General features: G+C 41.8%; 1 protein-coding gene across 3 annotated transcripts in view; it reads right to left on the bottom strand.

The window, feature by feature from the left end:
* Positions 1–17490, bottom strand: part of grin2da (glutamate receptor, ionotropic, N-methyl D-aspartate 2D, a) — a 492433-nt gene that overhangs the window by 50206 nt on the left and 424737 nt on the right. For all 3 annotated transcript variants that reach the window (XM_079570853.1, XM_079570852.1, XM_079570854.1), the window contains 2 exons: positions 8748–8864; positions 6256–6416 (listed from right to left, as the gene is read on the bottom strand). In XM_079570853.1, coding sequence (XP_079426979.1) covers positions 6256–6416; positions 8748–8864 — 278 coding nt within the window. The remainder of the gene's footprint in view (positions 1–6255; positions 6417–8747; positions 8865–17490) is intronic.

Here is a 17490-nt window from a genome sequence, read left to right as displayed (position 1 = left end):
CTTGTAACGCGGCATTATGCAACAAGACAGCAGCGATTATTGCTGTAAATAGAAATAATGATCTTGTTTTTATTCCAGTTGGCAGATTAGTTCATGGGGCAGACATAAGCAGGCGCAAGCACAGGAAGCATCTCCTTTGGGTAGTACGTGCACCGGGGTATACTGACTTTTATACTTTTGCATTGTGACTTTAAAGGGACTATGCGGAGTTCAAAAATATTAAAAGTATGTATTTTCCTCCCCCTACATGTTCCAGCAATGACCTAATGTGTAGAATGAGCCCAGACCTGTTTAATCCTCAAAAAGCTGTTGATTCGGGTCTGAAGTGCCGTCATGCACAAGCTTAATATAGAAGGTGCAGTTACACGTATGACCTGAGGTGGCAGTAGTGAGTATAAAATGGCAAACTTGCATCTAGCCCCTTTAAAGTACAATTTGTATAATAAATGCGAGTGATGGGCACCTGGTTACACCTGTCGCCTTAAAAGTGCAATTGCATCCTTTATCCAGCAGAGGGCCGACTGCGTGTGTGTGATTTAACTTGAGGTGTGAGCTTTTTCTGTTCTTGCTTTGTTTTTGGACACATTAATTCTTCTTGTTGGAATTAGTTGCTTGGTTTTACTCGTAATGCTGTGAATAAATGCTAATTTCGGCAACCTACACGCTAAAGCTAAGCAAAAGTATCTTAAAGCCGGGGTACCTGACTTTTTGTTGTTGTAGAACAGTGTTTCCCAACCAGGGGTACGAGGGACCTAGCAGGGGGTACTTGGAACTATTTCAAATTGAAAACAAAGGGAAAATGCAACATAATTTTTTACAGGAAAAGGTATATTTTTCAGTAAAACGTGTTGTTTTGGGAGAATTTTAGGTTCATTTTGACTGCAGCATTGTCCTTTTTCTTACAAATACCACTTTTAAGTAATTTCTTTCTAAATAAACTGCAACACCCTTGAGGTAGGGGGTACACAGCTGACCACTGAAAGGCCCAAGGGATGCGAAAGACAATAAACGTTGGGAACCACTGTTGTAGAATATGCAGTAATATAGAACATATTGTCTTCAACTAACATTTCAATGACCGATGGGCGATAAAAGTAGAATCTAAATTAGTGCCATTTATTTTGATGTTGGTCCTGCTTCACTTTGCCCTCACTCAAAGCTGTACACAGGCGTAAAACATGCAGAGGGGATTGTGAGAGCTGGAAATGGGGTCAAAACTAAACATTTCACAGTCTGAACAGAAAAAATCAGGCACTCCAGCTTTAACTACTCAAAGCCCTTTTCCTGCTAGACGAACAAAAACTATCCCAGAGTGTGTTTTCTACGTTTTCTATTGAAGATCAGGAGTGTCTGGTTGTCGTCGCTAACTTGGTCCATACTTGCAATCAATAGCCGCTGTTTGGACCGCTTTAAAACCGCGACGCTAGGGGCCGCCATTGGCCGCCCATTGCTGCAGTACCTCCATATGTGGGCGGCAAAACAAGCTAGTTTTCCATTAGTTAGCAATGCACTTTAGACACGTTCTAAACAACTGTAAAGCCTGTTGCTTAATTTTTAAAACATTCTACAGCTAGATTTTGCTCCTGTGATAACGCCTGGTTAGATTAAAGGTTAAAGAGAGAGCAGCGAAGTTTGAGCTCTGGGAAATATTTTTTGCACTAGACTCAACCTGCGCCTGACTACTTTTCTGTGTCTCTTCTAGAGGACAGATAGGCTCCACCAACAGTCACATGGTCGTTTTATTCGCTACATCAAACTTAATACGACAAATCTGTTCCCATCTTCCAAAATGCACATTAAGGTTTATTCCCAAAAAAACTCCTCAAGCGAGCGGATAAACTTAGGTGTTTCCATCACTTGTTACATGATACAAAACTTCAAAATGTGCATTAAAATCATTTCCACAGATGAAGGGTGTGCAGATGATTTCACAACATGGCGACAAAAGTCAAACGAGTATCACTTCTGTTTTGACACACATTCTGAAACACTGAAAGCTCAGGTTAGAATGAACATAAAGAAGGAGCAGAGAAACTACAGTATAAAGTGAAAGTATTGGCTTAAAGCAGTATGAGAACCTCATACGTACACTGACTTTCAAATGTCCTCAGGCTGCACAATAAATCGCAAAAATATATCGCAATATCACTAAAGTCTTCCATGTGACTGGACTGGCAATGTTCTTTTCAAACTCAAAATGTAGTTCTATTTTTTGCCCGATTTCGAATGTTGCTTTGACGCAATTTGCAGGAAAAACAAAATGACTTAAAGTTTGCTTCATGTTTGGACGTACGTTGATACCGAGTGGCTTTTTTATCTAACTTTCTGAAATCAGTGTGTTGTTTTTTTCACCTTTATTACGCCTAATCCTAAGCTTTTTTCCTCTCAGCTCTTCTTCTCTGCTCAGTTTTCACCCTTCTCTCTCTTTATTCACCTTCAGATTGGCTGCAGTCGTGTGCACGTAATGACTGTGAGGTGGAACAGGTGCTGAGCAGGTTCGGAGCTGGAGGGGCTCATCATCGTGTTTGTGAAATCTGAAATGATGACTTAATGTTCTGAGGAGGAGCAGGATTTGGCCCCGAGTTCTGTGTTCTTGCTCGTCTGATCGGTTACTTCGGTTTTGATGATGAACAGACTAAAATCCACGTTTGGGGCTCCATCGGGATTTGCAGAGCCTCATCTCGGCTCTCCTGAATATGTTAATGTTGTGCATGTTTTGCTAATGAAGTTTAATGGATTGTAGACCATCTCATTTCTCACATTTACTCACTCTTTGATCTTTATTAACCAAGGAAAGTCCATAGATATTCAAAGTATGTTTACAAAGATCAATGCACAAGGAGATCGTGTAAACCCCTCACAGAACGACCCAGGCTCGTCTGGGAATCGAACCCAGGCCTAGTCCCTTTAAAGGTGCACTATGCAACTTTTTATGCAAAAAAAAAAAAAGTTGATATTAATACGTGTTTGACCTTTCAGTGACCCAGTGGATGCTTGGATGGTTAGCATAGCGCCTTTAATAACCTTCCTTTACTTACCTTCCTTTACTTACCTTCCTTACCTCTCTGGCTCTCTATCAAATTTCGAATTTAGTTCAAGATTTTAGTTTTGACTTTTAGAGTGTTGCATGGTCAGGCTCCCAAATACGTGTCTGACCTGCTGTGCCCCAACTCCTCCCCTAGGTCTTCAGGCCAGGACCTCCTCACTGTCCCAAGGACCCGCTTTAAAACCACTACGTATAGCCGACTCGGTTGATTCTTTTAAAAAACAGCTGAAGACGTGGCTGTTCGGACAAGCTTTTACTTGACAAGGCTGTAAACTAAATAAAGCTTCTTCTTCCTCTTCTTCGTCTTCGTCTTCTTCTAATTCTAATTCTTCTGATTCTTCTACTACTACTACTACCACTACTTTTTCTTCTTCTTCTAATTCTTCTTCTTCTAACCCGGCTCAGAGTGGAGCACCTCTATAGTACTTTGGTGGGGGGACTGGAGGACTTTGGGGAGGTCTGGACCATATGGGGGGTCTTGTGTGTGGTCAGGGAAGGAAGCCTGGTCCTTCATTTTTAAATGCAAATATGTGTTTTATATATTGATTATTGCTAATCCTGTCCTGAGTGTGTTTTATGGTGTTTTTACTAATATTGAGTGAATGATGTAATTTTTTTTCTAATTCTTCTTCCAATTGTTCTTCTTCTTCCAATTCTTCTTCTTCTTCCAATTCTTCCTCCAGTTCTTCTTTTTCCAGTTCTTCTTCTTCCAATTCTTCTTCTTCTTCTTCTTCTTCTTCTTCTTCTTCTTCTTCATTGCCTGTAAGACGCTCCAGGATCCATTATTTTTCAAGTTTTCACAGCTGATTGAACCGTATCCATGGTTACATATAGAACTCTAAAAAACCTGTAACAACACCTTTAAACCCCATTAAAAAGCACCAAATTGGATTCAGCTGGCATTATCTAAATTAATTGGAGGATAATTATATTGTGTGAATATGTGAAGATATTTTCACAATTGAATTGAAATATGGACAGATGTTTGTGTGCCTTAAATACTTAAATATATTGTATTACGGCATTAAAATTATGTTAAAATGCATTAAATGGGACTTTCTTCTACTAAAACCATACAGTTACAGGTTACTCTCCTTCACCTCCAAGACGTCTCCCCCTTTTTCATCTAAATCTACTTTCCGTGTCTTTCCTGGGCTGAGCTGCCTGCAAACCGTGTTCCTCCTGCTGCTGCACTTGTTAATAAAAAAACCTCTGACATCGCAGAAAAGAACTTACAATCCATCTTCCCTCCCCCGTAATGCTCTCCCGGTAAATCGCGGGTAAATGACGGCGGGGAGGAGGGGCTCGCCAAATAAACATCTGATAATGAGGCAGCGAGATGAGCGCTCGCGATTAAAACCCCCGATGCATCATGGGAGTTTTAATAACACGCTGCGTGGGATCAGTGGGAAAGCGCCGCATCGCTCGCCCCGTCTGAAATCCGATCCGCGAACTCCTCGACGAGTAGGTTTCTGCACTTCCTGAACCCCCTTCAGGCAGATTTTAGCCCCTGCGTTGAAGACGGTGCTGAGGAGGCGAGATCTGCCCCGCTCTGCAGCCGCGCGCGATCTATTATTTAAAGTACACTCAGTTTCATAAACGTGCGTAGGATTTTGCGGTGCAGGTTACAACATTCGGCTGAGGGAAAATAAACAGAGAAATCTTTAAGGAATAGATTACTGCAACACCGATGAAGCTGATGGATTTTCGTTTTGTAATTTTTCAACAGCAGTGTATTATTTCATTTTTATTGGCTGGAGCTGGCTCGGGCTTAAGGTGATAAACGAGTTTGTTCAAAGCAATGGTAGAAAAAACAGCAATGATGTACTGTTCTTGGGCCGAAAAATTAAACTAAAGCGGTGTTTTCGGGTCAGTGTAAATCAGTGTAAATCCACCCGTAGCACTTTGGGCTGAATACAGCTGCACCAGGACCGGCTGAAAGTGTTTTTTTCTTTTTTATATTGTGAATTGTGTAACATAAAACTACAACAGTACAAAACCTTACCAAAAAAAAAAAAAAAAAAAACAACGGACAGAAACTAATGGACTTACATAGCTTTAAACGTGTGTGTGTGTTCTTGTAATTACGACATTGTGAGGACCAGTTTGAGTTTTTAACCAACAGAGTGAGGACGTTTTGGGTGGTCACACTTATTTGAAGGACTGTTTGAGGGTCAAGCTGAGGTTTTAGGGTTAGGGTTAGAATTGGTTTAATATTAATGTTAGGGTCTGGGTAATACATTATGTCTATGAGTGTCCTCACTAAGACAGTATTACAAACGTGTGTGTGTGTGTGTGTGTGTGTTGTATTTATCTTATTTATTAGTTTATTTGGTCGGGACAGTACATGTTAATAAACATACATGGGTCTCATGCATGTAAACAAGCCACACCGTTTTGTAGCCTTGGGCTAATTTCCATCCGTCGTCCCCCATGCGCACTCTCAAACACACTCACGTTCATCCTGGCCTATTGTACATGTTTTTAGTGGTAGGAGAAACCGGAGCACCCAGAGGAAACCTACGCAGACACGGGGAGAACCCGCAAACTCCACACAGAAAGTCCCCGTTTCTGGTGGGAATCGAACCCTGGACCTTCTATAGCTGTGAAGCACAAGCTCTAACCGTATTTCTTACTGTACCTTCTCCTCAACATTTCTGCCCCTAGTGTAAGTTATTATTGTTATCTTTAAATATGACTAACTATAATAATAATTGTTATTTTTATCATGATTGTATCATATTTTAGGAAAACCATTTTGATCATTTTCTTAGTTTTTCTTTAGTTTTTTCCATCCTTGTGTTAACAGTTGTCTCTCTCGAAGCAGCAACTAATCTCATTTTATTTCTCTTTTTTGAGCAAAGAGAGAACTTATTTTTAATGAACACACGCTATAGGACAGGAGGTTTGGTTTACGCCCGTGACGAGGCTCAACTTCATATTATCAAGGTATGTCTCTGTCTCTGTCTCTGTCCTCCCCAGATGCCAACAGTGCTTCATCCTCACTGACACTGCACTGACAGGGCTCTGATAGTTTGACGCCAGTTGTCATGGGAATAAGTTCGACCAGCAGCTGATTGTTGCTTGGCCAAAGGTGTTAATCATAATAATACAAGAACCCACAAAGCGCCCCAGCCTGTGTGAAAACACCCTTTGTCCCACTCTGCACCCAAAACGCCGGCCCACACTCCGCTATACAATAGTCTCACCCGGTCTTGAGGTTGTCGATGGCGTCCTCCACCCCCTTCTGGTTGTTGCGGATCATGTACTGGTGCATGTTGGGGTAGTTGGAGCGGATGTTTTCCTCCGTGCTGCCGTTGGGGACCGTCCCGAAGCGCAGGGGGGGGTACTGCTCCGTGGGGTGCTGGAACTGAGGCACAGGGAGACATGACAGGAGGTTAGAACGTTAATCTGTGCCGAGGTGAAGTCTCACTCTGTTACTGACGACTCCTGATCCAGACAACGTAATAACATTTTACATTTACAGAACTGAGTCGGGAAAATCTACATATTTCATGACAAATTTAATAAAAGGACCATAATCTGTGGCTTCATAAAGCGCCCGGCTTTCAAGTCAGTAATCATTTTCAGCAATTCAATTAGCTGTGTAATAACAGTTTGAAATTGTACCCATTGCCACGATCATTTAGTTGATTGATTTTTATTAGAATTTCTAACTTTTGTGAAATCTTTTTTTTTTCATCTAACACCACCTCATGATACACGATCAAGTGATGAACATCTTTAGTTCCAGTACAAGTTTCATTTTCATCATATTTATGCTTTAGTTTTATGAAGATGGAAAAATATAAATCCATGTTTTGAACTGGACCTACTGCTCCGAGTGATGAGGAAGCAACAAGTAGAGGATATGGCTGATGTAGAAATGATCAGGTCAAGAAAAAATAAATAAATCAGGCACTCTTTGCACTTTGGACTGAAGACACATTTTGAAGATTTGAAAAAGTCTAGTTTTAGGCAAAAAAAACAAAAAAACTCTTCATCTTGTATCATTTGGAATGCTTGGGCGGATGTGTAACATGTAGTAGTAGAGCCATCCTTCAAAGCTGCTGGGAAAACACATAGAGCAGTGGGACATTTCTAGATATTGGCCTAATGTGTAACTATGCGACTTCGAAGGATTTACTTCAGTTTTCTCGAGCTTCCTCTCAACCTCTAAACTGTATTCACCTAAATGTCTCTAGATTGTGTCCAGCGTGTTCAGAACACACAGAAAATGAATCTAAAATTGCGAGCTCCTTTGAAAGGGCTGGAGCAGTGATGGCCAAAAAACGTAGCGCTCCGGAGCTTCTATCGCTCATCCTGAAGCAGATGCTTTGAAAAACTGCGTCAAAGCCTCTTTCAGTAACACCTGGTCATGTGACTGTCTCGAACTGCTTCATTCTGTGAGCTGCGTATCGTAAAGCTTATCATCGGCTCTGAGCGTCTCACTGAGCTGCCTTTAGCGGCGAGGCCTAAACAACGGAGGTTTCCTCGTCCATATAATGATATAAATCATGAGTCATATTTATGCTTTAGTTTTATAAAGATGGAAAAATACATCTTTTTAACTCGACCTACTGCTCCTAGTGATAGTAGAAATGATCAGGTCAGGAAATGAATAAATAAATCAGGCACTCTTTGCACTTTGGACTGAAGTCTAGCTTTAAGCAAAAAAACAAACAAACAAAAAACTCTCTATCTTGTGTCATTTGGAATATTTGGAACACTTAGTCATAGATAAATAAATGTGATGTATTTCTCCCATTTAATTGCGTTCATGTGGAGAAAGTGGCCTTGGGCCTGCCAGAATACATTTTATATGTTATATATTTTCTTATTCTTTACAAAGTCCTGCTTTTGAACAGATACTAAAGCAGGCGTGGAGCTGATCAGCGAGGGAAACGTAAGGAGCTCCATCTACAGCAAATAGTGCCAAAATGAGCTCTGACTGAATGAAATATAAAGATCGTGCATTGATGTCCTGCCTTTAGCAGCAGAGCCGCAGGTGACTGAGGCCCCGCCCACTGGAGTTCCGCCCACAGACCCACGTTGCAAAGAAAATTACTCTTATTTATCGGCCTATGATTGATTTGATCATAGGCTCAATATCAGGCTGTAATAATAAAACTGCCTCACGTCTGTTTGAAACTTCTCTTCCACATGATTGTGTTGGTGCTTCAGTCGTGTTTATGAGAAGTCACAATAATATAGTTTGTCCACAAGAGGTCAGTGTTCAAACAGAATGAAACATCAGAGACATCGAAGCTACAACACTTTTTTGCAGGAAAGCTTCAAAGTGTTACAAGGCTTCACTCGCCCGTCGCTACAGGAGAGCTTTGGTTTGACAGCTCTGAGCGAGAAGCTTTACTCCTCTGTGCATGTTTGGAGATGATGGGGGAAACTGGAGAACCTGAAAGAATCCCAGACGTAGCGTAAACAAAACAACTCTACAGAAGGAAGTTGATGGTCTGGGAATCGAACCCAGGACTTTCTAGCTGTGAGGCAAGAGCACTAACTACACAGTCACGGTGCCGCTTTCTGAAGTTATACCTGCCTAAAGTTTCATAGAAGTCAAACTGTCAAGACTCTCTGACCCGTCTCTGTCCCCTTTGTCTCACCCCTGTCCCCTCTATCTCACCCCTGTCCCCTCCGCCTCACCCCCGTCCCGACGCAGACAGTTCTACAGAGCGAACTTTACCTTCTTATCGGAGAGGCCGGACACCGTGTCGATGTACTCCTCCTGGATCATGAAGGCGGCCAGGTTAGCCGTGTACGAGGCCAGGAAGATCACAGCGAAGAAGGCCCACACCAGCACCTGCACAGGGGAACAGGAGAGGACCAGAGAGTCTTCATACAGGGTTCATACAGGTGGCATTTAAAGCCACAAATGCATAAGTCGGTGCATATTTGATTTGGCAAGGTTTGCAAACATTCACATAAACAGAGGAATGGAGGAAACTCTTAATATTCAAAACTGGACAGTAAAAAATAGTGTACGCATGTGTTTGTATTTTCATTGTGGTCCAAGATGTTTAAAGGGACTATAAAGTGTTTAAATGTTAAATGTTAAAATTATGTATTTACCTCCCCATACATTTCCAGCAATGTCCTAATGTGTAGAATGAGCGCAGACCTGTTCACCACAACTGCCTCTAAAATCCTGCACTGTCACTCAGAAAGGTGTCATGCATGAGCTTAATATAGAAGCTGCAGTTGCACGTCAGACCTGAGGGGGCAGTAGTGAGTATAAAATGGCGAACTTGCATCTAGCCCCTTTAAGGTTCTGGTTAATTTAATGTTTTTTTAATGTTCTGTGGAAACCCTGTTACAGCTCGTAATGTTTTTATAACACAAATAATAGACTGTATAAAAACATAATTCATTTAATTTGTGATTTTTATTTTCCCAGGGGAGTCTTGGCCCCATTGTGCATGTTTTAGTGGTATTAGAAACCAGAGCTCCTGGAGCAAACCTACAGATAAAGGAAGTACCAGTAAACTCCTCAGAGACCCCGCCTGTCCTGGGGTCGAACCAGGGACCGTTTTTGCTTTGAGGTAAAGAAGCTTCAGTGCAACAGCCATGCGTCATACAAGGGGGTGTGGTCTAGCCGAGGGGGAAGAAAACCTGACTTGGGAATCACAATTCTTTTTAACCGTTACTCTGATGGAATATAAACACATTTATCACATAAAAATAAAGTCAAGCCAAAATCTGGTCCATACAGAGTCATTGAGAGGAACAAAGTGGGTCAACAGCCCACTATGTTCCTCTCCATGTTCCACCAGGAAGCTAACGTTGGCTTCATGCTACATATGCTAACGTTAGCAACCAGTGCTGTTTTTTTTGCTTCTAATGAACAATTTGCTGTGAAAAAAAACTGATATTAAAAGGTAAAATACTGGAGCTATTGTTCATATTATAACATTTGGACACCACAGTGCGTTTGATGTATCCTCCAGTAGCTAACGGAGTTGTTCCATGGCTTTTTCTTCACTTTTTGAACAGTTTTTAGTTAGTGTTAGTCTATGGAAACACAAGGCCGTGGAAACCCAGGGTGCTGAGGGCGCTGCAGCACCCCCCTGGTGGATAGTGTGTGAACTGCAGGCAATATTAACCCCTTAACTCCACCTGAACCGAGCACATTTTCTCCAGCTTTACCCCAATCCAAAAGCTTCTGGAAAAAAAGTGTGAAAACAAGGATGAAAATGTGAAAAAGTGAGAAAACATTGACGAAAAAGTGACAGAAAATTTACAAAAATTGACAAAAATTTGACAAAAAAGTGAGAAAAATTTGAGGAAAAATTGAGAAAAAATGGATGAAAAAGTGATAAGAATTTGACAAAAAAATGCGAATAATTTGACATTAAAGTGACAAAAAATGTACAAAAAATGACAAAAATGTACAAAAAATTGTCAAAAAAGTGAGAAAAATTTGACGAAAAATGGAGAAAAAATTGACAAAAAAGTGACAAGAATTTGACAAAAAAAAATGCGAATAATTTGACGAAAAAGTGACAAAAAAGTCACGAAAATTTGACAAAAATGATATGACTGCCCAACAAAAAAAGTGAAATGAATGAAAATGAAATAAAAATCGGATATGAGGAAAAAGATCAATTTAGTTTTGTAGGTCTTTCAAATGAGGCGTTACACTGGCCTACAGGATTTGGGTAAAGCTGAACTGGAGAAAATGCTCTCGGTTCAGGCGGGAGTAAAGAGGTTAATAAATAGGATTTATGCACAGAAAAAGTATTTTGGGGGTAAATTTTGTCCCTCAGCACCCCCTAAATAAAATATCTTCCCACGGCTCTGTGGAAACACATACATGGCGTCTCAGTGGATTTCCCTGAACTCTACATAGTTCAGGGCCCACATGTTCCAAAGCAGCACAGGTTATTTCAAAGTGGCCGATTCTAACTTTCTGTGGTTTCTGACCTTTGATTTGTTTCTTTTGATAGACTGTGCATTTACATTTACAGTACACAGAGCTCTCCAGTCCACTCAATCTCAGCCCCATGAACCACTTTGCACTAAAATACACGGCGACCTTGAGCCTCGGCGCCCCACACTACGCTGCCCTCCACTCACCGCGCCTGTAATTGACATCTCTGTTTTATTCATGTCAATATGAAGCTCTGAATGGGGTTTATATTAACAGGGTCAGACGCGCTCAGGGCACTTTCTATACGCACAGAATCTTAAGCACTTTTCAAATAAACGATTCAACACTGCCCATACGCTCTTCAGCCGAGTCAAGGCAGAGGACAGTCTGGACCTGGTCACCACGTATGGCCTGTCCACGACTGTGTCCTCTGTCGTTGTTTAATAACTGTCTCTGACCACTACTGTGTGTTTGTTTAATGTCACCGGTTTTATCCAGCCGGAGACCTCAGTGAGAACTGTGAGGAAACTTCATCTTACTCCTGAAGTGGCTGTACGTCTGTTGATGTTTTAGAGAAATGTCCTGCTATTATTTTACCTGCTCCCCCTGATTTTATTACTGAACATTTTAACAGTAAATTACGGATGGCCCTGGACACAGTTGCTCCACTTAAAACAAAACTTGTGTCAAACTAACTGTAAATTATCAAATATTCTCTCAGCGTAAGAGCAATAAAAAATAATATGGTTTTAAGTGCATTTGGGTGTCCGCCTTCAGGGGAAACACTGGGCAGTTTTGTTCTGAGATGCTTGATACAAGTTTTCTCCTCAGTGAGGCCCATCACATGTCTTTAAGACCCAATCCCAACTCCATTCTTTCAAACATTTTATGACGGGGATCTTCCCTGCTGCCTTTAAAGGGGCGGAGGTGAAGAAGAGCAATGTAAATGGTCTTGAAAAACCTGTAACACCTCATAGTAACTACACCTTATTTAGCCTTAATACATGCTTTACTAACAATGAATAGGTGAAGTATGAGAAGAACTATTAATTAGAATTGTTGTAGTTAAGTAGTTATTAAGTGTTCATGATGAATTAAGTGTTAACCATAGACCGTAAAAAGTAATAGACAACTCCTCTTCACTCCTCCCCGTTTACCACAATGACCACGCTCAAGGGGGAAATCATGGCGGATTTACAGACTCCTCCCCCCCAGCTCTGACGATCTTCACTGTAGACTCCGCCCTCATTAGTACATGATTTCTATTTTTTTTTTTTTTTTTTTTTCACGAAAACCAGCCTAGTTTCTTTAATTGTAGCTAACCCATCGTTATCACAGGAGAAATATCTTGCTGAAAGTTTAAGAAACCAGGCTTTAACATTGTTTCTAACGTGTTTAAAGCGCAATGCATTCCAATGGGGGACCAGCAGCTATATGGAGGTACTCGTGTCATCGTCACAAAGCAGAGCAGCCAGCGGCCATTGATGTTAACTCATCATTTATTAAAGCAGAACTAAGTAACTCATGCCCCCAGAGGCCATAAGCAGCACTGCAGGTGTGGTAGCATGTTGTGTTTTTACTTATTAATTGTCTGTGAGAGTAAATATTACACTGACAGAAAAGACAAAGGGAGAGAGGGATATTGTACATCTAATTACACAATGAAAATAATTTATTGTAATCAAACTTTGCTGTAAATACTGTTTAAGTGGCGCTAGCTCGCAGTTAGCTTTGCCCGTTAGCCTGTTAGCTTCTTTTTCGTGATTCCGTTAGTGTGTATTGGTGACTCTGACCCTGAGGCAGTGAAGTTGCAATTGTGGTTTTCTGGCCAGAGACACCAGGGGGAGATGAAAGACCCTCCAATCATCCCATGAACACTTGTATTACCCCCACAGGGGCTACGAAAAGGATTTATTAAGATAAACAAGTCACTTCTTCTTTAAGGCGAAATAAGGTGTAGTTATTATAAAGTGTTACCAAAACGTAAAAAAAACAAAACAGTTTTTAAATCTTTCATATTTTCACACTCAGGTGAACCGCCATGTTGGACCACTCATACAGTTTCTCTGATGCAGAGAGCGACATGTGCGTAGCTTTGCAACAATATTTGATCAACAAACTTGTCCAAATGTCTCCATCAAACTTGTGCAGAAATGTAGACCTCCTTTGCTTCATCTCCTCACATGATGTATTGTATATAAAGCGGCGAAAGCTGAGAGTGTAATTCAACGCTCCATTCATCGGTTCGTCATTATGTAAATTATGCAAATGAACTTTCGGCTGGGGCCGCAGTTAAAAGCAAATGGCGTCCTTCATCGCGGCGCGCGGAGGCAAACGCAGATAAATCCTGACGTGCGCCGCGCCCGGCCCCGTGTCAACACTTCAGTGAAGCCGCAGTACTTCACAGCCCTGCAGTGTGCGAGCAAATACAGCTCCCACAGGGGCTTCACGCCTCCTAAGCCCCTGTCACAGCAGTGCAGAGGAGGGGCTTACTGTACATGTGAAGATGAAGGCCGTGGGGTAATGTACGCCACACCAGCTCCAGTGGGTTTGAATCAATATTATACACATCAGATGGATTATTTGAGTTTCTGTTTGAGAAGTGTGAGGTACATAAAGAGGCAAGTGTAGTTCAAAACCATTAAAAATACACTTTTTTGAGCTTTTAACCATCTTATGACTTTGTTCCCTCGTCAAAAACACACTTGGATTAGATAAATTCACGTGGTTGTTCTGTTTGCTTTGGTTTGGTTTCGTATTCAGATTAAAACATTAACCTGTCCAGGGACTGTGGGTGGAAATGAGCATTTTTGCTACAACCTGGCACACGATATCTCTTCTCAGACTAATGCTGTTTGTGAATTGTCCCTGATCAAATAAAGGAAGGGGAAAAAAATATCATAGAAACAGTCCTACATTTCTGAAGTCCATGATCCATCACCAGATCTGCTGGGTTCAAAGAGTGCTCTTCATGGTGCCAAGGAGTTGTTAGCATTTCATTAGTAAGTTTCATAGCGTTTATTCCTTCTACTGCCTGCAGAGGGCGGTCCATGCCAATTCAAAACTGTAGCTACAGTCTCGCTTGTTTTGGTTTTTTACTTTATATCACGTACAGGGCCGGCCCTAGCCAATTTGGTGCCCTCGGCAAGATTGAACCCTTGAAAAAAAAACCTCAAAATTAATTATAATTAATATTAATTAATTTAATATTAATTTGTGGTCATACCGCCTATGCCCAATCCCGTCAGACCTTGGAAGCTAAGCAGGGAAGGGCCTGGTCGGTACTTGGTTGGGAGACCGTTTAGTAACACCAGGAAGCCTAGCGAATGTAATGCGTGAGTGAGTGGTTGGTGGTGGTCGGAGGGGCCGATGGCGCAGACTGGTTGCCTCACTTCCGTCAGTCTACCCCAGGGCAGCTGTGGCTACAATAGTAGCTTACCACCACCGGGTATGGAGTGAATGAATAATGCAATGTAAAGCATCTTTGAGTGTCCAGAAAAGCGCTATATAAAACCAATGCATTATTATAATTATTAGGCCCGAGCGCCATACATGGCGGTAGGGACTATTGTTTTTGCTTTTGCAGAAAAGCCCTCCCGGGGGCTTCAGCGGCCAACCGCGCGCTCCACGTACATGCCAGAAAAAAATGACCTCAACTTTTTTGTGCGCCTTAGCCAGAGCTTTCCAACGGTGTACAGCATGTGGTGGTAACGGCAACGGCTTAGGTTTTTTGGGCAAAAAACGATTATTTTTCTTTATTCCGCCTCTTAAAACTGCATTTTGACCCCCTGAACGTGCGCGAAAACTCAATTAAAAATCACCGAAAAATCCGGTCTGGTGAAAAATTGACGAAAATGTGAGTGTCCAATGTGGGACGTGCAAAATGGCACAACAGCGCCACCTGCAAAATTGAAAAAAAATAATTTAGTGACGGAGAGCCTCCACCAACTTGGACACACACTCGCGCCTTTGGGCCTTAAGTGGGTTTTAAGTGGTTCTAAGTGGTCCCACCCATCCTCCGTGGAAATGGCCAGAGGTCTTAGCCAGGCAGCACGCTGGCCTCTCTAAGAGTTTTCTCTGAAATTCGTCATTTTTCCAAATTTCCTCCTTTATTCACAACGGCTACAGTTTTAGACTCGTACATGTTTATACTACCCCTCTGTCACAGAAAGATGCTTCAATGTTGATGTTTTTGACTCCAAAATCAACTTTTTCTAAAGTTTATAGTGACAGGAAGTTTAGTTTACCCGTTTCCTTTCCGTCCCTCTGTGTGTTCCTCGTACTATTTCGCTCTCAACTAAATATTCTTTATATGGAGGGTGCTGCTGGGCTGATGCACCCTCTCATCAAATCTTTGGGCGGTCAGAGGAATTTACCCTAATTAAAAAGAATGAAATATATTAATGCTTAAGCTGTAATTTCCGTTTTCTGCAAATAGACAAGTGCAGTCTTTCATAACATTAATATTAAATTGGCTGCAGAATCCACTAAGCTTGTGTAGCTCTATTGGTAGAGTGCCGGGTTCCTATACGTTAGGTTGTTGGATCGATCCCAGCCATCACCTTTTTTTTTTTTCCTTTTGGACTCGGTACTTTCTGGTCCCACCCTCATGAAAAATGGGGAAATGATCCCTCTCCTCCAGTGGGGTGCTGTCACCTAATTTTGGCCTGAGAATTGAGAGAACCCTCACCCTCATCAGGCCCATGTTTGTATGAACTTATATCTCAGTAGTAGCAAGGTTGTCTTCAGTGAATGAGCTAGTCCTAACACAGCCTTCACACTTTTCTTATGCTTTCTCATTTTACATGGACCACTGTACACATTGTCTCAGCCTAAGACCATGAGTGCGGGTGTTTCATAAGATATTTTTTTGTTCGAGTAATACATTGTCTGTGCCTGTATAGTGTCATGGGATGAGCATTGGGTTTATAACCAAAAGGCCCCTGGATCAATTCTGACCTTCATAAGTGTTTTTTGTTTTTTTCTTTCTTTCTTTCTTTTTTTGGCCCTTTCTGGGAAGAACATGATTTACCGCCTATGGTCCCACCCTCATGAAAAATGGGGAAATGTTCCCTCTCCTCCAGTGGGGTGCTGTCTCCTAATTTCGGTCCAGAAATTTAGAGAAGCCTTGCCCTCATCAGGCCCATGTTTGTATGGACTTATATCTCAGTGGTAAAAGGTCGTCTTAGGTGAAGGAGGTAGCTAGTCCTAACATTTCTAATGCACAGGGAGTTTCATAAGACATTCCTTTGTTCAGCTAGTATTTTGACTGTGCCTGTATAGTGTCATAGGTAGAGCATTGGATTCATAACCATGAGGCGGCTGGATCAATTCTGACCTGTACTATTGTTATATTTTTTTTTTTTCCTCGGCACCTACTGCAAATTACATAATTCAGCACCTATGGTCCCACCCTCATGAAAAAAGTGGGAACAACGCTTACAGAATTTGCATAACTAAAGACATGGCAGGATAGTAGGGCAACTATTGAGGCAACACCAGGGACAATGTCGAAAACAATCTAGAAAATGGAGAGGGAAAATTGACCAAAAATGACCTCTCCTCAGGTGCTGGGACCTAATTTTGGAGCGTTATTCTAGAGAATAGTAGCCCACATCAGGCCAATGACAGTATGTAGTAATAGCTCAGTGATAGTCTGCTGGTCTCTGGTATAGGAGGTTGCCAGTTTAAACACTGCCATGACAATTTTCCAGTTCTTTGTTTTTTCACATGATTCACATATTTTTGAGCCTGATACAAGTACACAATGAGAACCAAGTAATGTGACACAATTGTGTATTCCCTTCCCCCTCTTCACTCGTGCAGCCCATTGCAGAGAGGTGTTCCATTTAAACACCCCTCTGGTTCGTTCCACATTACAGTAAAACGTGTCTTCCTACAACAAGTATGAAAAGTTTGATGCAACGTCTTTTTCTGATTCTCCTGTATCCGTTTGTTGTCTTTGATAGACTTACATTACTTATAGGCTTGTGTTACAAGCTTCATATCTGGAACAGCAGCTCAGGCTGAGGCAACAGTGGGCCGGCACCAAAGCTACTTGGGACAAGAGTGAGGCCGGTGAGTGGGATGGGTTAGCAGGCGTAAGAGAGTGGTTTGGGTGTGAGGCTGAGGCTAAAGCAGGTTTGGGTGACAGCGAACGTGGGCATTCGCAAGGGGGGAGGTCGCCAGGGGCAAGAGCGATCAGAAGGGCTCACAAAGAGCATAGCAATCGGGGGCCTCGCATGGGGCGACAGCGAGCAGGGGCGGTTGCAAGGGGGGGAATGCCAGGGGCGAGGGCCGCACGACGCCGCTTGCGGCTTTAATTATTATTATTATTATTATTATTATTTATTATCATTTATATTTCTGTGTTTTTCTAGCACAAAGCCTTTTTTTGTTTTGCTTAGTTGTATCTTTTGGACACACTTTGGATATGGAAAAGGATAGTTTTATTTTATTTTATCATGATTATCATTATCATATTATATTATGATCGTCTATTCATTAAAGGCGCAAGATGCAAGTTGGTCATTTTATACTCACTACTGCCACCGCAGGT

Source organism: Gobius niger (assembly GCF_951799975.1).
Source record: "Gobius niger genome assembly, chromosome: 14".
NCBI lineage: Eukaryota > Metazoa > Chordata > Actinopteri > Gobiiformes > Gobiidae > Gobius > Gobius niger.
This window is presented reverse-complemented; position numbering and strand designations above follow the sequence as displayed.